This window comes from Musa acuminata, unplaced genomic scaffold (genome assembly GCF_036884655.1).
Source record: "Musa acuminata AAA Group cultivar baxijiao unplaced genomic scaffold, Cavendish_Baxijiao_AAA HiC_scaffold_1138, whole genome shotgun sequence".
Classification (NCBI taxonomy): domain Eukaryota; kingdom Viridiplantae; phylum Streptophyta; class Magnoliopsida; order Zingiberales; family Musaceae; genus Musa; species Musa acuminata.
Window position 1 is genome coordinate 3340405 of NW_027021350.1, and position 20358 is coordinate 3360762.

General features: G+C 36.0%; 1 protein-coding gene across 9 annotated transcripts; it reads right to left on the reverse strand.

The window, feature by feature from the left end:
* Positions 1 to 2158: 2158 nt before the first annotated feature.
* On the reverse strand, positions 2159 to 9047 carry LOC135671204 (cell division cycle 20.2, cofactor of APC complex-like). Of its 9 annotated transcripts, none has more exons than XM_065179189.1 (6): positions 8858 to 9047; positions 7126 to 8550; positions 6960 to 7032; positions 6794 to 6866; positions 5825 to 5879; positions 2159 to 4314 (listed from the first exon to the last, which is right to left on the reverse strand). In XM_065179189.1, the coding sequence occupies exon 2, from the start codon at positions 8508 to 8510 to the stop codon at positions 7281 to 7283; it is 1230 nt and encodes a 409-aa protein (XP_065035261.1). In that variant the 5' UTR covers positions 8511 to 8550; positions 8858 to 9047; the 3' UTR covers positions 2159 to 4314; positions 5825 to 5879; positions 6794 to 6866; positions 6960 to 7032; positions 7126 to 7280. The 9 variants fall into 9 exon arrangements, with proteins under 9 accessions (XP_065035261.1, XP_065035253.1, XP_065035256.1 ...); XM_065179181.1 differs by having other exon boundaries at positions 2159 to 2453; positions 4257 to 4314; positions 7126 to 9047; XM_065179184.1 differs by lacking the exon at positions 5825 to 5879 and having other exon boundaries at positions 2159 to 2453; positions 4257 to 4314; positions 7126 to 9047.
* Between the last annotated feature and the right edge of the window lie 11311 nt (positions 9048 to 20358).

Here is a 20358-nt window from a genome sequence, read left to right on the forward strand (position 1 = left end):
CTCAAGTAATTTCAATGAGTGTTTTCAAATCATTTTGATGAGATGAATAATCCTATTACTCGGGATCTTTTCCTTTTTATCAATGATCCGAGTAGCTCTTCCGCATAAGATAAATATTTATTCATCACAATTAGCTCATACTTAATGATTATATATATATATATATATAACATCGATGTATAACATATATCATAGATGTGACACAAGAATGGTGGCAAGTAGAATCAATCCTCTTAATGACCTCAATTTGTCTAAAAAATCTAAAACTTAACTTTTATTTCTTTCCCAATCTTTCCACACCTTTAGAAGAGAAGACCTTCAAGAATACCACATCTATATTTATAATTATGTTATAAGCTTTATCTCTCGAATCAATATTATTTAATGTGCTCGTTAGTATTCTGTTTTATACATCCATGCACGTTCTTCCACACCCTCAACACAAAAATACGTGTCATCCACTAATTCAACGAGAAAACTCAATCATGGTGGTGTGGCACCGGTAGCATCTTCCTTCTGATCCTCCCATTCTTTCAGCTTATCTCGTCCACGTAGATCATGTCACGAAGAACACGACAATAATAGACATCGGAAACAATCACCGGCGTTGGATGGGAAGAAGACACCATCATGACGTTAATGCTGTGACAAAAGATCTATGTAGAGTTTGTTTTAACAAAAGATGCTAGACAAGCAGAAAGAGGTTTGGGATTGTAGAGCAGCTGCCTCACAAATGATTTGAGTTTTCAGATACTCCACATCATCGCTAGTGTTGTATTTGGTATGTTCCAAACAATCTACAGCCTAAAGTACATCGACCAAAAGAATGTGTTAAAGCATATTCTTTCATTACAATCTAAGAAAGTTGGAGAACGCCCCTAAGGGCTCATCTAGGTGGGGTTTCAAGACCATTATTTACCTAAAAAACTAAGCTATGTATAGAATGCACATCAGCTAATTTATTAAAAAATTCTCTATCTTTCCTTTAGCTTCATATTCTTAACAAGTATCTTGTGATCATCATCCTTATCAAAATCCTAACGTTATGTCAGCATTTGATCTTTCTTTTTCTAACTTCACAATCCAGAAAATTGTTCATTAAAAGTCCATAGGATTAATATTAAACAAAACTATCAATTATGTCTTTAAAGTTCTGCCACCTAACTCTAGTAAAATATTCCCCTAAATTCACCATGTTCTTTCCTTGTATAATCATTCAAGTATCTTTAATCATAAGTTCTCAATAAAAGATTACGTTATATTATTTCATCTAAATTTTCTGAAACTTCTCATTTGATTTGGTAACGTAGGCCAATATAAAAAGCATAAACATAGGCCAATATAAAAGGCATAAACATATATTATGAGTTTTGATATGTTTTTTTGAACACTGACCCTCAATGGCCTTGTGCAACCCTCCACCTTTCTCATTCGGGCTTGGGACCGACATTGACGGTGTTAAAAACATATGTACTCATAACAAAAAATAATGAAAAAATATGAAATCTCTCTTTTAAAAAGACAAAAACAAAACTTTAGATGAATTCATTTTGTCCGATTTGATTTGTATCGACCAGTACATACCGCATATCTTGAGATGCAAACCACACCATTTCAAACAATTAGGTCTAGTTTTTTTTGTTAGAAAATGATTTTGGGTCTAATTTTTTTCTTTACAAGGATCTGAACTGAACCACTTTTTTTTTTTAATTACTCGAAATGTTCCCTTTTAGGGCTCTCAACTCCTTGCATGCTCATTCTCCTCTCCATACTGTTGTGTGACTATTGCTGCATGTTATATACATCTCTATGCTGTCATTCAGCCATCACCCAAAACTCATGTTCTACTGCCCACCACCCGCTATGACTTGATCTTTAGTATTTATCTTTCTCCTCTACCCCTTTATCCATTTTTCTTCTTCATTCTTCTCCCACCCCCCCCCCCCCCCCCCCCCCGCGAAAAAAACACGGAAAATGAAAAATGCACCATGATACATGCCGGCATACTATGTGTATCAGTCATACCTGAAATCATTGCTTAGTTATACCATGGTACACCATATCAGTCCAGGACAGTAAATCAGAATTGGTACCCAAAACTACTTGAAAAAGCAAAGACAGCAACATATATAGCACAAGAATCCAAGAGGGACCACCGTAGGGTCAATACTGAAGATTTGATACCTTAGCACATGAAAAATAAAAGAAGAACTACAACATAAAGAATTAACTAACAATGCAATTTGTTTTATACACAATAGAAAATGATCATAAAATTTCATGATTCATTAATGCATATACATCTATTCCCAAACCTAATGATTCTACCAAGGCTCAGCTGGTGGACATTAACAATAAAAGCTTCAAATAATCATCTAAATACAATCGATTGAGTTCTTCCAAAGAGTGGATAAATTCCAGTGTTTTAACATATGACTAAAAGGCCTCGTTTCCTGAACTCAAGTTAAGAAGCAGCAAATATGTTCTCTCAGTACTTTTATAGTTTTCTTGCTAGCCATTTCAATTTGAGTGAGAAATAATACTATGATAAGCAAAAAAGATTGTAAATATTCGATACAGATGTCATAAATGAACTACACTTAATTTCATAAAAAAAATATAGTTTCAACATCAAGGGTATGAATTACACACTTAATTTCGGCAACCTTTTAAGAGACAATATAAATCATTTGATTTTGATAAGCAAGTTTAACAAAGATTTTGATCACAATTACTCTAGAAATACTATTGAAAGTCGGAAGTATGCAACAAAAGAGCTGAAAACCAAGAAAAGTCATTCTACCAAGTGACATTATCGCATCCTCCATATCCACCTATTGCAATTGTTGTTACCTAGGAAATGAACAGATTAAAATGATTGATAAAACTCATACCCCAAGGTTGCAGAAAGTCCACAAATTTCTCAATTTTGGATTTATTAACATCTACTCCATAGAAAATTTTGAAAAGAGAAGAGAAAGAACCCATATTATAGGAGTGTCATTTGGTCACTAATCCTTCTTAAGATTTGATAAATAACAATCACCGAGAGAGAACTCTCATACCTCAAGAAAGCTAACTTTGCATTTTATTTCATTTAAGACCACCAAAATATCTAAAAATTGGCATTCATTATTTCTGACTTCTTCATATTCTCTATGATTTTTGTAATTTCTTTGACCTAATATCAAAGCAACATTAACTCACCAAAGAAACTGATAGCACCAAAATTTGTTCGGTCAGATGGAAAGCAACCACAATTGCGGGTGTTTGAATTTAAATCATGATGACTAAAAAATTCAGTATCGCATGACCCCAATAAGTATAATCAAACAAACATTATCCCAGCAGATGACAGTAGCGGCCCATCAATCATACAATAAACTTTCTGAATCTTAAGGGAGATCAATACAAAGAGACAGATAACTAAATATGACATGTCATATAACAGTAAGCGAGTGACATCAATAAAATATTTCCGATGTAAGATTAGAGAATGGACTTCATGTCAGCAAAATAAAAAAAAATTAGAAAGATATATTTTGTGAATTTCATCATTCAATGACATAGCTAATGTAATAATATACTCCTAGATTCCGTACCTATATAAATGCACATTTAGAGTAACCACAGAACTAATCACTGCATCATGTTCAATGGGGATAAAAGAAACATACTTTAGATAAGCAGAGCCACCAATAGAAAGTCCAGTATCAGCTAATTGTGCAATCTTCAAGTTATTCATCAATAGTGAAGGTATTATCTTCAATACCTTTACATTCAACTCCAATAATGTATTGTCTATTGAAAAAACTTCATTCTTAATAAGATAATTTGTTAGTTTTAAAATGACAAAAGATGGAGCTAAATATCAATTTGTACTATATTTTGCTAGGAAAGTGCAAAGCGAAAGACAAATAAAAGAGAAAGAAGGCTAAAGGGATCAAAATATCTCGAAAAATATTATTGATGAATGACTTGTAATAAAAAAGCAATATCTATAATGTAATTCAAGAATTAGATAATGTCACATTCTTCTTTCCTACATAACAGAAAAACTAACAGAAGTCGGAATTCCTTTATAGTAATTATAACTAATTTGCAAGAAAGACTACAAAATGTCAAGGGGCAAGCCAGTAGCTAGACAAGAAAGAGAATCAATTTAAGCACTATAATTTTTTAATAATAAAATTTGATAAACCACCAAAGATACTTAGTAAAGGAATAATACAAAAGCTTCAACAACCAAAGGATACTTGAACATGATTCCCAAGTCCAGTAAGTGAAGCATTAATGCTCTGAGTTTCTTTGTCCCTGAATAACAAACAAAAAAGGAATGTGACTTGATCATAACATAAAAAAAGGTAAGCCTCAACATATGACTGAAGCATCACAAATGACAGTTTATGAGAATATTGTTGGAGGTGAAATATCTTTAATAGTGAAGCAATTTGCTAACAACTTAATCTATAATCATAGTGATGTTAGGTTGAAACCTCATTGTACAAAGCTGAAAATAAATAGGGCCTTCAGTGGTATGATCACCAAAATGGTATAAGAAAGAAAAACTGAATCTGATCCTGCTTATTTTCCCTATCTGTCAATCAATATGGAGATACATCTTAGCCTTAAGTAAAATATGTAGCAAAAAAGCCAAATTGATACAGCTTGACAAAGATGGTCATGATGGACTGTCATCTCGTACTGACCAACTAGATCAGTCCTCGGTTAGACTGATGCATATTGTTTGTATTGACAGATGGTACATGCATACGAAAGACTCGAAGAGGAAGAAAAAGGAAGGAGAAGAGGAAGGAACAAATGATGGTGGAGGAAAGGAGGAAGAAGGAATTACGAGGAATAGGATGGAAAAAGAGGAGGCGGAGGAAGAAGAAGGAAGAAGGCTGAGGAAGAGGAAGGAGAAAGAGGAAGTGGTGGTGGTGGAGGAGGAGGATGACGAAGGTAGAAGAAGGAGAAGAGGAGGAAGCATTTTGGAAGCACTCGGCGGATGACAGGTGGCTTGCAGGCTCTACGAGTATGATGCAATGGGCTCGCAAGCACGAGCCCCAAACCAGCGTTAAATAGGCTTTTTTCTTTCTATAATAGGTAAGGACAGACTGCTAATAGGGGGCCAATCTGTGTACAAGTTCACGCTCAAACCAATATATACCTCCTATTTTATAACGGTCTGGGTTAAATTGTATTGTGTGATCATAATAGATACGAAGCACTGTGTAGTCTACTAAAGCTATAACTTGAGCTCAATCAAACAAGAAATATTGGACCCAATTCCACTTAGATTTGGAATATGAGAGTCGCTTCGTGAGGTTGAAGATTTTCAAACCAACCTTACTAGAATGGTCAGACTTTACTAGGTTAAAATTTTTCAAACCAAACTTACTAGAATGGTCAGATCCAGACAACTAGACCAAACACAATCATTGTCGACGCCACAAACTTAGACTAACAAGGCAATCATAAGTTACGTTAAGAATAATCACAACCCACATATAATCTTTACTTATTTCACAACCATTTCGATGAGATCTTTCTAGAAGTCTATCGTTTAACATAAGGATAATGGATGCATCGCACCACCTACTTTCCTCTACCAGTTAGGTACTCACAAACAGGGGCCCAAAATTAGATAGTAAATAAGAGCAATTTCTACTATGTATTGTAATGTACAAGCTGCCAGCATATATGTACAATTAAATTCATGTATGTATTTGACAGATTAGATAGACAAATAGATTCAAAAATACAAAAATAAGCACATTCAGCAAGATAATTCTAGCAGACTGAAATAATCATAAATCAGAACCTTCGGATTCAATGAAGACCCATTATCCAGAAGGACAGGTACTACTCCACTATCACTGTAATAAAGCATTTGTTACTGTTAGTATATCCAAATTTTAGAACTTGCATTATATCCCATTTTACACCATTTTTCAAGACCTATCTTAGGACCAGAAGTGTATCTATGTTGCAGAGGACCAAGTATATTCATGGAAAGCCATGTAAATTCGATACCTTTGTTCATTTCGCAGAGAAAAAGAAAAAAGTAATAAACAGAATTATAATGCCTCATCTTTATCAAACACAGATTTATTTGTTTGGTTTCTCTTAAGAATTACAGTATTCAATTTGGTTTACAGTTCTCATAGGTCTAGTAACTGCTCTGTACAGAAATTATGACACATCTTACTCAAATCAGAATAATTTAGGCTTGGATTTCACTCCTGAACTTATCTTGTCCTTGGAGATTATTCACTATGTATGAATATAATGGAACCATTTCAGATTAGAAGTTATCCATTTCGTAAGCAGTTTTTTCACATGACATCTGAGTGGTTGATCAGCACAGTTCTTTTGACTGTCAAACACAATTCTAGTTGTAAAACTCCACAATTTTCCAAATTTTTTCAACCTCTTTGACAAAAGTTCGAAAAATCAAAGCAAAAACAAAAAATATAAGCATCAACCTCTTTGATCTATTTATGCATGGTTAACATAAGAAACCAAAGAATAATGTCAACACAGTTTCTCATACAGTAAGGAGAGGAAGAAACTCAACATTGTTATAATTATTAAGGCTTGAAGCTTAATAAAATGTGGCAGCAATGATGAAGTGGTCATAGAAAGCATGTTTCATCAAGCAGGCAAAGATTCTATCGATTACTATGCAAAGCTGAAAGTAAAATTGGATACAAAAATCAGGCTTGCAGCTGCAACCACATAGTTAAGCCGTAACTATGCCTGCTGAAATGTTGTAAGGCATCTAACATACCTTTGGCGCTTGCACTCATACTTCTATGAAAATGTGGTGCCACTTTAATTCCACCAAACTTCTTTGTGCAACTCTGCCAACAATGAATCTTCATGTCAAGCACTGGATAAGTCTTCCACGTTGCTTTCATAATCTGCTGTAAACTGTTGTAAGGCTTCTAACTTACCTTAGGCGCTTGCAGTCATACTCCTATGAAAATGTGTTGCCACTTTAATTCCACCAAACTTCTCTGTGCAACTCTGCCAACAATGGATCTTCATGTCAAGCACTAGAAAATTCTTCCATATTGCTCTCGTAATCTGCTGTAAAATGTTGTAAGGCTTCTAACTTACCATAGGCGCTTGCACTCATTCTTACTATGAAAATGTGTTGTCAATTTAATTCCACCAAACTTCTCTGTGCAACTCTGCCAACAATGGATTTTCAAGTCAAGCACCAGAGAAGTCTTTCATATTGCTCTCATAATATTTTCCACCTATCAGCCTTTTCATCTTATGACACTAAATCGGGCAAAGGGCAATTCAGGTTTTGTTGTTTTGGGAGTCTCAAAGATATTCCAAAACCTGAGTGTTTCATCTGCTGCTGCAGAAGCTACTACACCTCCCAATGGGCTCCCAGCCAAGAAATGAACCCGGGATGAATGACCGGAAAGCTCAGCCACTCTCGTCATGGATGGGTAATTCCATAGGGTGAGTTGATTCTTCGGCGAACCATGGGAGGTTAGTAATTCGGATTTGTTCTTGTCCCACAACAATGCACAAACTTCAGAGCCAGCATCGATCGATTTCAAGCAAGAACCATTAACAGTGTTCCAAAACTTAATGCAATGATCATTGCGACCTCCACCAGAAGCCAGCAGGTTGCTCCGAGTTGGGCACCAGTCAAGGGCCTTCACAATGGAAGTGTGGCTGCTAATGCGGTGAAGCCACTGATGTCGGCGTGGATGGTGATGTGAGACCGGCATGCAGGCATCCCATATGTGCACTAGTTTGTCATGCCCTCCACTAGCCAAATATCGCCCCGACAACGCAGACCATTTAAGACTGCAAACTCCACGCCGATGCCCATTATAGAAACAGATGGACGTATCATCCTTTCTAAAGTCATAATCAACAACAGTGCCATCAGATCTTCCAACCGTCAAGATTGAATTACTTCTCCAGGCAAGTGACAACACAGGGGTCTGGTTCTCATCTTCTTCCGTCACATTCACATCTTGTCCTGTTGCCGGATCAACCAAGGCTAAAACTGAATTGCCTAATGCGACAGCAAGAACTGTGCTATCCGGCGACCAGCTGATGCTAGTGATAGGTCCGCTGTCTTCTACGGCTTGTAGAAGCACCTTAGTCGACTTGTTTGCATCATCCCAGAGGCACACTGTGTCGTCGAGGCCAATCGCCAACATATTATTGCTTCCCCAGTCAAGGAGATTCAAACCATCTTCGTCCAACATGCCGTGGGCATCCAAAACCCTCTCTGGTTCTCTAGGGATTCGCCTCTGCTGCTTCTTCTGCGGCCGAATGGGCTCGTCAAATTGGGGCAGCATGCTGGCCGGCGCTTCGGGTGCACTCTTGAAAGCGAAGATACGAGACCTGTTCTTCAAAATGCACTCATCAAGAAGCTTTTGGTACGCCACGCTCGATGGGGATTCTCTCGAACCATCACGCTGCGGTCGCGAAGGCATGGTTAGGGCAAAGCGTGCGTAGTCCATGTCCATCGCCGACCGGAACGGGATGAAGCGGTCGTACTCCACACGCCTAGAACGAGAAGAAGCCATTTTTGCCAATGGAAAACAGAACGAGAATCGGCCTTGTGGCCAGAAACGATCAAGAAAACAAGAAACCAGAAACGATCAAGAAAACAAGAAAGATTGATCTTCTCGAGAGAAACTCGAAAACCTAGATTATCGATAACCAAGAATTGATCAAGAACCCCAAGAACAACAAAATTCAAGTCGCTGGAAACGTCAATTACGATCGATCACAACGAAGAAAAATCAAAATCCAACAAAATCTTGAACCCGAATCGAAACTTAGACTGTTCAAGAACCAAGCGAAACGGAACCTTCAGAAAAGGAGACGGAATGAGATCACCGCAATAAGAATCTAAATTCTTCCCCCCCAGATCGAAGAGGAGGGTGCTCGCTCCCAACTGTGCCCGTTCGCCGGCGAGAAGCTCCGACCCGGACAGAACGACGAGATCGCAAACAGAGCAGAGGAGAGCCGAGAGCCAAGGGGAGAGCGCGAGGGAGGGAAGGGAGAGGTTGTTAGGTGTGCAATGGAGGGGGCTCCGCTTATATAAATACCACCGAGCAAGCGTTATGTTTCAAAATCATGCCGTTATACTCAACTAACCAATACATAGCAGTGTAATTTTAAATCATACCGTTATATATATATATATAACTTATTTTTACCTTTTTCATTTGTATTAAGAAAACAATTCTTGGCATTATCATTCTTAATTAATATATTAAAATAATAATATTTTTATTAATATAATTGTTATGAGTGTCAATTCACAATATAATCAATCACATCTAGCAGATATTTTAATTTTAATATTAAAATTAATAGCTTTTAATACATGTAAGAGTAATCTTGTTTCACATGAATTAAGCATCCAATTGGTAGTTTCTTGAATCCAAATATAAATTTTTATTATTATACATTCATTATGATGATGAATGAGGCGCTATACAGATTTTGTGATATTGTATCATTCAAGATGATATCATACATCTTAGTAGTTGATGTCGATCTAATATGCCTACCTAGACATAGTCAAATGATTTTTATATAACAACCATATAAGCAGCACTACCATTTTATGTTTATCCTGTGTAACATGATGATCATATATTTTATTTACAAATATAAGATGCTCACTTCTTTGCGGTCGTAAATAAATTCAAGAAAATGGACATTCAAAACATATTGATAATTCATTACAAAATGCCTTCATATTTGTGTACATTTTGGAAGCTTCTATATATTGGCCATCTAAGTCTAAAAGGGATTAGCATACTCGAGTAGGTATGTCACGTCAAAAATAATAACTTTTATCTATTAATCTATAAGAACTAACTAAACTATAAGTTTGATCTCGACATAAAGATATAATATTTAATAAAACTAAAAGTATAATCTCGGTTTGAAGGTCTATAGATATAAAAGTAAACCCTAAACCATTAATAGCTAATCGCTAAAAGGTCTAGCCCTTGAACTCCTAAACCCCAAACATTTGATAGTGATCTCACTCAAGCAAATAAATCTCCAACCCTTTGTGCAAGTTTAGACAGCTCAATCATACTATGAGTTTTATTTTAGTCTCCAAGTTGAAATGTATACATCGGGTAATCGTATACATCACTAAGGCAATATTAAGGGGTCCCTAAACTCAAACATGACTTGTCAATTTCATAGTATTATTATCTATCTATGGTATTATAATAATTAGATCACATAAACTTAATACAAAGGAGAAAATATTTATTCATCAAAATAAAAATAAAAAATCTAAAAGGAAAGAGATGCTCATATCCTTTGAAATTGAGAGCCCAAGTTAGAATATAACTTTTTCATCTCTAATATTAGGGTTAAGACTCTCATATAACATATCTTCATATTCAGGGTATGATAATCATGTCGGTTTGAGATAGAGCTATAATCTTTTGAAGAAAACAATTAAAATAAAAAAAAAGAGTATACAAGCCAGATATAACTTAGAAAATAATATTTTAATGACATAAAAGATAAATTGGAGTATAAGTGATAAGGCCGATAAGAAAAAAAGATATCAGACAAAAGGAAATATAAAATATAAGGTTGATGAAGCATAAGATGTAAGACCAAAATACAATTCCCCTAGAAAAGCTAAGGAAGAAGCCTTATAAAAAAAGGTTGGCCCGCCTCAATACTAGAAATACAAGGTATTAGTATGCCTAAAGATAGATTGCCCTTCAAAAGTAGGAGAGTTGAGACTCTATTGGTTGCACTAGCCCTAAGATGCTCCTCAAACAATGAGGCGCATGGGCAATTTCATGACAATCAAATCTACTCTTGCTCCCATTAACCATGATAAGGATGGTTAGCAACTACTAGAACTAGAAGGAAGCCCTCCTTTGCAGTCCACACCAGCTTACTATGCCCACATGGGGTGAAGATTACGAAGAATTATTACAAGTGTCCTCGGGCACTTGTTTAGCTCTAGTTTGTCATATAAGCATTTCCCCAAACTAAAAATAATGAATACCATTCTTGAATCATTAAAACTATTTATACTCAGTACCACGATTCCTATGACCTTCAACTCATTTGTCAACACTTTTAGTTTGGAAATCATTTTCTCATTAGAATTGAAAGTTGCCACTTTAAACCCCTATACAAATGATGAGGCATGAGGTGCAATTTAGATAGCTCTAGCTCATGATTGAGCATTTTCCTATTGTGTTGTAGAACCAACTAATCCATTTTATACATTGTATTCGAGCTAGAGTCTAGTGTGATGTCAAGACACATAAATATATCTATTTTATACATTGTGGCTCAAACAGAATAAAAATTATAACCATATTAATAAATCTATTTAGAAAAATAGAAAAGATCATTCTTGAATATCTCAAACTATTTATACTCTATATCTAGATAAGAGATCCACATCCCTATGATCCAAAACTCATTTACCAACACCTATAGATCAAATATCAATTTCTCCAAATTCTACACTCCTAGATCGAACTCAACATTCTCAGTTTGCAACTCTTACATTGTTCATTGAATATATAACAACTCCTTCCCTAAGATCCCTTATCATGCCTTTAATTATGGTATTTCTCCTCTATATATTTACGATCGATTGAAGGTGTAACAATTTTTCTTAAAATATACTCAAGGTCTTTCTGTTGGTCTCTGTAGTCTCCTTGACCATCATATAACCCTACTTAAAGAGTTGAAAATATCCTCTATAAGCTTTAATACTAGTGAGCTTGATTCTTGCAGTGCATGCTTTGTAGTCTCCCACAACTATGGGTGTAGTTTCCCTCAACTCTTATCACAACGTAACCATATATTTTATACTCCATCGAGAAATAATTTCTTTACCCTTGTGGTTGGAGAAATGCTCAAAAGCGAAGAGATAGATCGAAGAAAAAGAGGAAAGCACTATTGGCTCTTTTCAATAATTCCTTTCCTAAGGCCATCCATCAACTTGAAATGTTATATTTACATTATCAAAGCCAATGGACTATTACCTCTATCGACGCTTAGAAGGACTATTTCAAGGCTTGTTTCATAATATTTTAATCCTTTACCTCTACCCTCAATCCTCGAAGATGAGACATTGGTGTTGAGAAGTGTGATAACTATTAAATCTCAAATTTTGATGATGAAATCAATTTAAAAAAAATAGAGAAACTAATGTTTATTAAGATAAGTGGTATAAAAAATACCTTGACTAAAGATTCATAGTCAAATATTAATCCGGAGAATTGGTCATCATGTCCAAAAGTCATCAAGCCGAGGAATTCAACATCGAGTTAGAGAATTGATCGATATTCCAAAAATTAAATTTTAAGCTAGAGGAAAGGGTGATATGTTGGAATATTCAATGGCATGCTACAAGTTTGGATAATATGTTGAAAGTTTTAATAATGTGCTAGAAAGTTTGAAAACTTACTAGAAGCTTTCATAATGTGCCCAAAGAGTGGTTGATGTTTAATAACATTGGTCAAATTCAAATTGGGCTAAAATAGAGCTCATTTACTATAACAATCATTAGGCTTTAAATTGTGGGCCCTTAGAAGTTAAACAATAATGGTATCGCCTAAGTTAAACAATAATGGTACCGCTTGTACCTAAGTTAATAACTTTGGTCTATGTTAAAAGTTGCATGTAGTACCTTCTGAAATTAATGGTTGTACTAGTATCCCAATATCATAAGATTTTGAATATTTTGATTTTATTTTTAAAGTTTTTTGTGGGTCATATATACATATGCAGGCTTGGTTAGTGGAGCATTTATCCTTGAGCTCGTAAAGTATTTGAACTCTTTGTTGTTTGGGACTCCTTATTTTCTTGAGTTAATATGTCACTTTAAACGAGGAGGCAAGAGTTCTTTGTAAATGATTGAATGCAAGATTCTTTCTTAAACCTCGAGAAAGAGAAGGTTATAAAAAGAATAATTGATCTTTGTTTATTGAAAGAAAGATCATTAGTAAAAACTGATAGGCTCATAATTAGAGAAATTAAGCGTGGACATAAGTTGAGAAAATCGAATATTTTTAAATTATGTGTATCTCTCTCTTTAGTTTGTATTTCTTACTTGTGCTTAAATTTCCATTTAATTTTATTTTTGATACTTATTTTTTTCAAACTGAAAATTCAAGTTGATGAAAAATCTATACTAGCACTAATTCACCCCTATTGAATGCTGAATTTTTAATAATAAAATTAATTGATAAATTTATGAACTAATATGCTTTTGAAATAAGTGATGTAAAAAATACATCAATCAAAGACTCGAATCATGAGAGCAAATTATCGAAGTAGAAGAGACAAACATTATGTCGAGAAAAGTATCATACCAGAAATTGGACATTGAGTTGAAGGATTTGTTAATGTGCCGAAGATTGGATTTCATGCTATAAGTTCGGGTATCATGCAGGAAGGATCAACAGACATTGTGCCTAGCAGTACAACTACTAGTGCATACTGCCAAATGATGATAGCATTGCCCAAGCTAGCGATACTACTGCTAACTGTTAGTTTGGCAAGTCCCATAGTCCCACATCGGGAAAATCAGACTTGTTGTCTCGTCTTGGAACTATAAATAAGGGCCTAAGCTTTGAAGTCAGATGCACCACAAGTGACACCACAAGAAAAACCTAAGTGTTTACTTTGGGTTTAAGTCCATACTCAGTTCAATAGTTTGGGCTTATAGTTGAGGTTTTTTTTGTTTAGTATTTTCAGGTGTTTTATGGCCTAGGAACATCTTCCTAAGACATTTGTAATTGTCCCTCTTTTGCAGTAGTAATTTGCTCCTCTTTCGTCCGTGGATGTAGGTCAAAGTCAATTGACCGAACCACGTATATCTAGTGTTATTGTCTCGCTTTTATTCTTTCCGTTTTATTGTCTTGTTGGGTTGCCAAAATTACCTTATGGTAAATTTCCTAGGGCTAGTTCTAACAAACTGGTATCAGAGCCTGGTTTTGGGATCTTTTGGCAACGATGACAATAACAAAGATTGTTGTCGAGAAATTCGACAGAAATGTCAACTTCGGCTTGTGGCAACTCAAGATGGAGGCCATTCTAGTTCAAGACGGAGTTGATTTGGTACTACAGAGAGCCGAGAGCATTCCAGATGATATGTCAAAAGAAGAGCTTGCGGGTATGGATAAGAAGGCCCGATCAAGCATCATTCTAAATCTCTCTGACGAGGTTTTACGGGAGGTAGCTATGGAGACTACGGCTAAGAGCATGTGGGACAAGCTTAAAGCCTTGTACATGAAGAGGATAGTGGAGAATCGTCTCTACTTGAAACAGAGTCTGTATATGCCTCGGATGATTGAAGGTACATCTATACTCTCGCATCTTGATAAGTTTGATTCTTTGGTTATGGATTTGGAGAATATAGATGCAAAAATTGATGATGAGGATAAGGCTTTGTTACTCTTGTGTTCTCTTCCCCAATCTTTTAAGCATTTCCGTGATACTTTGATTTATGGAAAAGAAACAGTTTTGTATCAAGAAATTAAATCTGCACTGAAATCTAAGGAGCAGATAGACAAGAATATCACTAGGGAAAGTAGAAAGAATTAGGCTGAGGGTCTGGTTGTTAGGGGGAGAATGGATAAAAGAGAATTTGACAGTAGTAGATCTAAATCCAGGCATAGAAATTTGGAATGCAGATATTGTCATAAAATGGGGCACATTAAATCTGATTGCTTTAAATTGAAAAATAAATTAAAGCAAAAGGAAAAATTTGTTGAAAAAACTACTGAATCCGCTGAAGTTAGTGTAGCAACTGATGAGATTGTTGGAAATATTTTTTCTGCTATTGATGATAGGACGAGGTCTAAAAATGAATGGATTTTAGATTTAGGTTGTTCTTATCACATGTGTCCCAATAGGGATTTGTTTTCCACATATGAATCTTGTAATGGTGGAATTGTTTTGATGGGCAATAATGCCGCATGTGATGTTGTTGGTAGAGGTACAATCTGAATTAAAATGCATGATGGTATTGTGAGGACGCTCACTAATATTAGACATGTTCCTGATTTGGAAAAGAATATCATCTCTTTAGGCACCCTAGAGGCCCTTGGGTGTAAATACACAGCTGAAGATGGAGTTATGAAAGTTTCTATAAGTGCCCTTATTGTTATGAAAGCTTGTAGGTCTGGTAGCTTGTATATTCTGCAGGGAACTACTGTCACAGGTTCGGTTGCAGTTTCGTCATCATCATTGTCTGATTCTGACATCACCAAATTATGGCATATGCGTTTGGGTCATATAAGCGAAAAAGGTTTGAACATATTGAGCAAAAGGGGCCTACTTTGCGGATAGAGTACTGGGCCACTGGACTTTTGTGAACACTGCATTTTTGGAAAGCAGAAAAGAGTCAGCTTCACTTCTCCGGCAGTTCACAAATCAAAAGGTACTCTTGACTATATTCATTCAGATCTTTGGGGTCCAGCTCATGTTCAATCTAAGGGTGGTGCCAGGTATATGTTGACTTTCATTGATGATTATTCCAGGAAAGTTTGGGTTTATTTTCTGAAGCATAAAAATGATGTTTTTCTAACATTTAAACAATGGAAGGCTTTGATTGAGAAGCAAACAGGTAAACAGATTAAGCGGTTTCGAACAGATAATGGCATGGAATTTTGTGAAGGTGATTTTGAAGAATTCTGCAAAAATGAAGGAATCGTTCGGCATCGCACTGTTAGGATGACGCCTCAGCAAAATGGTGTGGCCGAACGTATGAACAGAACACTCTTGGAGAGAGCGAGATGTATGATCTCAAATGCAGGGTTGACAAAGGACTTTTGGGCAGAGGCGATTAATATGGCATGTTACGTTGTCAACCGCGCTCCTTCTGCAGCACTTAACTTTAAAACTCCGGAGGAAGTTTGGTCAGGTACTCCTGCTGATTATTCTGATTTAAAAATTTTTGTGTGTCCAGCATACATGCATGTAAATGAAGGAAAATTAGAGCCTCGAGCTAAAAAATACATTTTCCTTGGGTATGCTTCTAGGGTGAAAGGATACAGATTATGGTGTTCTGATCCCAAATCCCCAAAATTTATAATCAGTAGAGATGTTACTTTTGATGAATTATCTATGTTATCTTCCAAAGAGGATTCTACTAGTTGTACAAATGATAGTGCGCAGAAGCAGGTGGAGCTTGAGATTGGTAGTTCAGATTCTTTTAAGTCGAACTCTTCTACTCAAAGAATGCCAGTAGGTGGTCTCGAGTCTACTAACGCAGATGATCCAGAGGAAGAGCAATATTCCATAGCCAAGGATAGACCACGGAGAGAAATTCGACCACTACAAAGATATGCAAATTTGGTTGCATATGCTTTGTCTGTTGCAAAAGAGACAAGTGAAGTTGGTGAGCCTACTTCCTACTCAGATGCAGTTTCTTGTGATAATTCCGCTAAGTGGTTGATTGCAATGAATGAAGAAATTGAGTCTCTCCATCGGAATAGAACTTGAGATCTTGTGAAGCCGCCTTCGGGTAAGAAAATTGTTGGATGCAAATGGGTCTTCAAAAGGAAGGAAGGTATTCCAGGGGTTAAAAATGCAAGGTACAAAGCACGATTGGTTGCAAAGGGCTATAGTCAGGTACATGGTGTTGATTTTAATAACGTATTTTCACCCGTTGTTAAACATAGCTCTATTCGTGTTTTGCTTGCTTTAGTTGCCATGTATGATTTGGAATTGGAGCAACTTGATGTCAAGACAGCTTTCTTACATAGTGAACTTGAAGAACAAATTTATATGGAGCAATCTCATGGATTTGAAGTTGATGGTAAGGAAGACTATGTTTGCTTGTTAAAGAAATCCTTGTATGGATTGAAGCAGTCTCCAAGACAGTGGTATAAGAGGTTTGATTCTTTTATGTTGAGTCATGGTTACACGAGGAGCATGTATGATAGTTGTGTTTACTTCCGGAAGTTAACTGATGGCTCTTTTGTGTATTTGTTGCTTTATGTTGATGATATGCTTATTGCAGCTAAGAATTTGTCAGAAATTCACACTTTGAAAATGCAGCTGAGTAGTAAATTTGAAATGAAAGATTTGGGAGCAGCTAAGAAAATTCTTGGCATGGAGATCAAAAGAGATCGAGGAGTTAGAAAATTATTTCTGACTCAGAAAAATTACCTCAAGAAAGTCTTGGAGAGGTTTGGCATGAAAAATGCTAAGCCAGTTAGTACTCCTCTTGCTAGTCATTTTCGGCTATGTGCTGCTCAGTCACCACAATCAGTTGAAGAGGAAGAGTATATGGTGAAAGTTCCATATTCTAGTGCCATCGGTAGTATTATGTATGCAATGGTTTGTACTCGCCCAGGTAAAACACATTGGCAGGCTGTGAAGTGGATTCTCATATACTTGCAAGGGACTTCAGATGTTTGTTTGAAATTTGGGAAAAATCGTGACACTTTGGTTGGTTACGTCGACTCTGATTATGCTGCGGATCTTGATAAACGAAGATCTTTGATAGGCTATGTATTTTGCGTTGCCGGTTGTGCAGTTAGTTGGAAAGTTTCCTTACAACCTGTCGTAGCTTTATCTACTACAGAGGCAGAATATATGGCAGTGACAGAGGCGATCAAAGAAGTTTTATGGTTAAGAGGATTGTTCAGCAAATTATGTCTGCATCAAAGTGTTACTACAATTTACTGTGATAGTCAAAGTGTTATTCATTTGACTAAAGACCAGATGTATCATGAGAGGACAAAACACATCGATGTGAAGTTTCATTTTATTCGGGATATCATTGCTGAGGGAAAAGTCCTTGTTCAGAAAATTCATACGAAGGACAATCCAGCTGATATGTTTACGAAGCCTCTTCCGGTTTACAAGTTCAAGTAGTGCTTGGACTTGGTTGGTGTTCATTGTTGGTGATTGCCCGTTGGGGCTGTTATGAAGAAGGTGGAGCAAGTTTTGTTGGGACATGCCAAGGTGGAGATTTGTTAGTTTGGCAAGTCCCATAGTCCCACATCGGGAAAATCAGACTTGTTGTCTCGTCTTGGAACTATAAATAAGGGCTTGGGCTTTGAAGTCAGATGCACCACAAGTAACACCACAAGAAAAACCTAAGTGTTTACTTTGGGTTTAAGTCCATACTCAGTTCAATAGTTTGGGCTTATAGTTGAGGTTTTTTTTGTTTAGTATTTTCGGGTGTTTTATGGCCTAGGAACATCTTCCTAAGGCATTTGTAATTGTCCCTCTTTTGCAGTAGTAATTTGCTCCTCTTTCGTCCGTGGATGTAGGTCAAAGTCAATTGATCGAACCACGTATATCTGGTGTTCTTGTCTCGCTTTTATTCTTTCTGTTTTATTGTCTTGTTGGGTTGCCAAAATTACCTTGTGGTAAATTTTCTGGGGCTAGCTCTAACACTAACAACTCGACTTAGCCCTATTTCGTTAGGGTCGATAGTAGATCCGTCGTAACTCACCCTCTAACTCATTCCTCTCCCTAGCCAACCTCTCCTCCTCTCTTCCTCCCTCTAAACCTTCCTCACAATCCTTTTTCACCATCTTTCATCCTCTTCTTCCTCAAAATCTTTAAACCTCCCCCTCTTCTTTTTTTCATCTTCTCTTCGGCTAAAGCCCAAAGACACTCATCCCTCCTCCCTCTACAAGGCTAAAGTTCAAGTTTTAGAATTCGATCAATCCTCTTGGTAATTAAGAAAGAGACTTGACTTGGCAAAAAGCTAGACTACTAAGGTAACCTCTAAATCCTCCTCTTGTTCTTCATTTATTGTTTGATCTTATCAGTATTTTTATAATATATATCATAGTCTTCATGTCACTTAAAAAATCCTCGAAAGATAAAGGAAAGAGAAGAATAGATGAAACCTATGATACTACTCTTTTTTATTCCTATGAACATGTCCTTAGATTTTCAAACTTCGAATCTAGGATAGTCCTAGAAGATTTGAGTGATTTAGAAACAATTTAATGGCTTACTAACTTAGAAATAATTTAAGGGAGAGAGATGTTTTACCACAAATTTCCTACATAATTAATAAAAAAAAGGAGAGAGAGAGGTATAGAGAAAAGAACTAGATTAAACTTAATTTCCAGAGTTTATTTGTTATAGATGACCACTAAAATGAAACTAGAATGCTTACGAACTATAGCGAGCATTGCATATTGTATAAAGCATATTTGACATTGAAGATAACATTATCGCTAGCTGATTGTAGGTATTCGTAAGCACCAGGTGTCCACACGAACTGTGCATATCTTAAAAAGGTTTTCTATATGTATATATTTAAAATAAAATAAAAAATTATATTAATTAATTTAATCTATATGAATGGCTTACACTATTAGAAAATCTAGGAAAAGGAGAAATACTTGTGACTCTAAGATAATCTATAAGGAAAAAAAATAAAATCAGAGAATAAGTTTTTCAAAAAACAAAAAATAAGAGAGAGAGAGTTGCTTGACAAAATTGACCACTTCAAACGAGTCAGGTTTGATCCAAAGTGGAGAAAGTTAAGAAGCTTGAAGCTGCTTTGAGGCCCTCCAAGAGTGCAATTGTTTCTGTCATAATTGGACTTGAGGTGGTGCAACTGCAGCCTCCTATCCATGGGTGCTTATTCATTGAATTCTTCACTACAAATCCAACGACATATGTTGCAATTTTTCACCACAGCATGAATACATAGGCAAAATATAATAATAACAACAATAATAATAATAATAATAATAATAATAATAGTAGTAGTAGTAGTAGTAGTAGTAGTAGTAGTAAAGAATCCCCCAAAAATAATTAGTACAATAGTGAAGTTTTTGGGTTAGTTCTGAATCTGCTACTTCAGCACAGGTTCATATTCACCTTGCTAGACTTTGCTTTTACAAAAGATGCTAGACAAGCAAAAAGAGGTTTGGGATTGTAGAGCAGCTGCCTCACAAATGATTTGAGTTTTCAGATACCCCGCATCATTGCTAGTGTTGTATTTGGTTGTCTTCCAAACAATCTACGACCTAAATACATCGACCAAAAGAATATGATAAAGCAAATTCTTTCATTAGAGTCTCAGAAAGTTAGAGAATACCCCTAAGGGCTTATGTAGGTGGGGTTTCAGGATCATTATGCTAAATGATATACTTTAATGTTATGAGCAACTACACGCCTTCCCTAGTACTAAGTATAATCGTGATCCAGAGGATACAATGAGATCATAAGTAAGATTGTGTTGATCATATGGCGTTAAGGCATAACCCTATGACACCAAGGTATCAATCATGTGATACCGATGTGTTAGGTTCGTGATGCTATCCACGTGACACCTAAGTGTCAATCATATAATACTGAGATATCGAG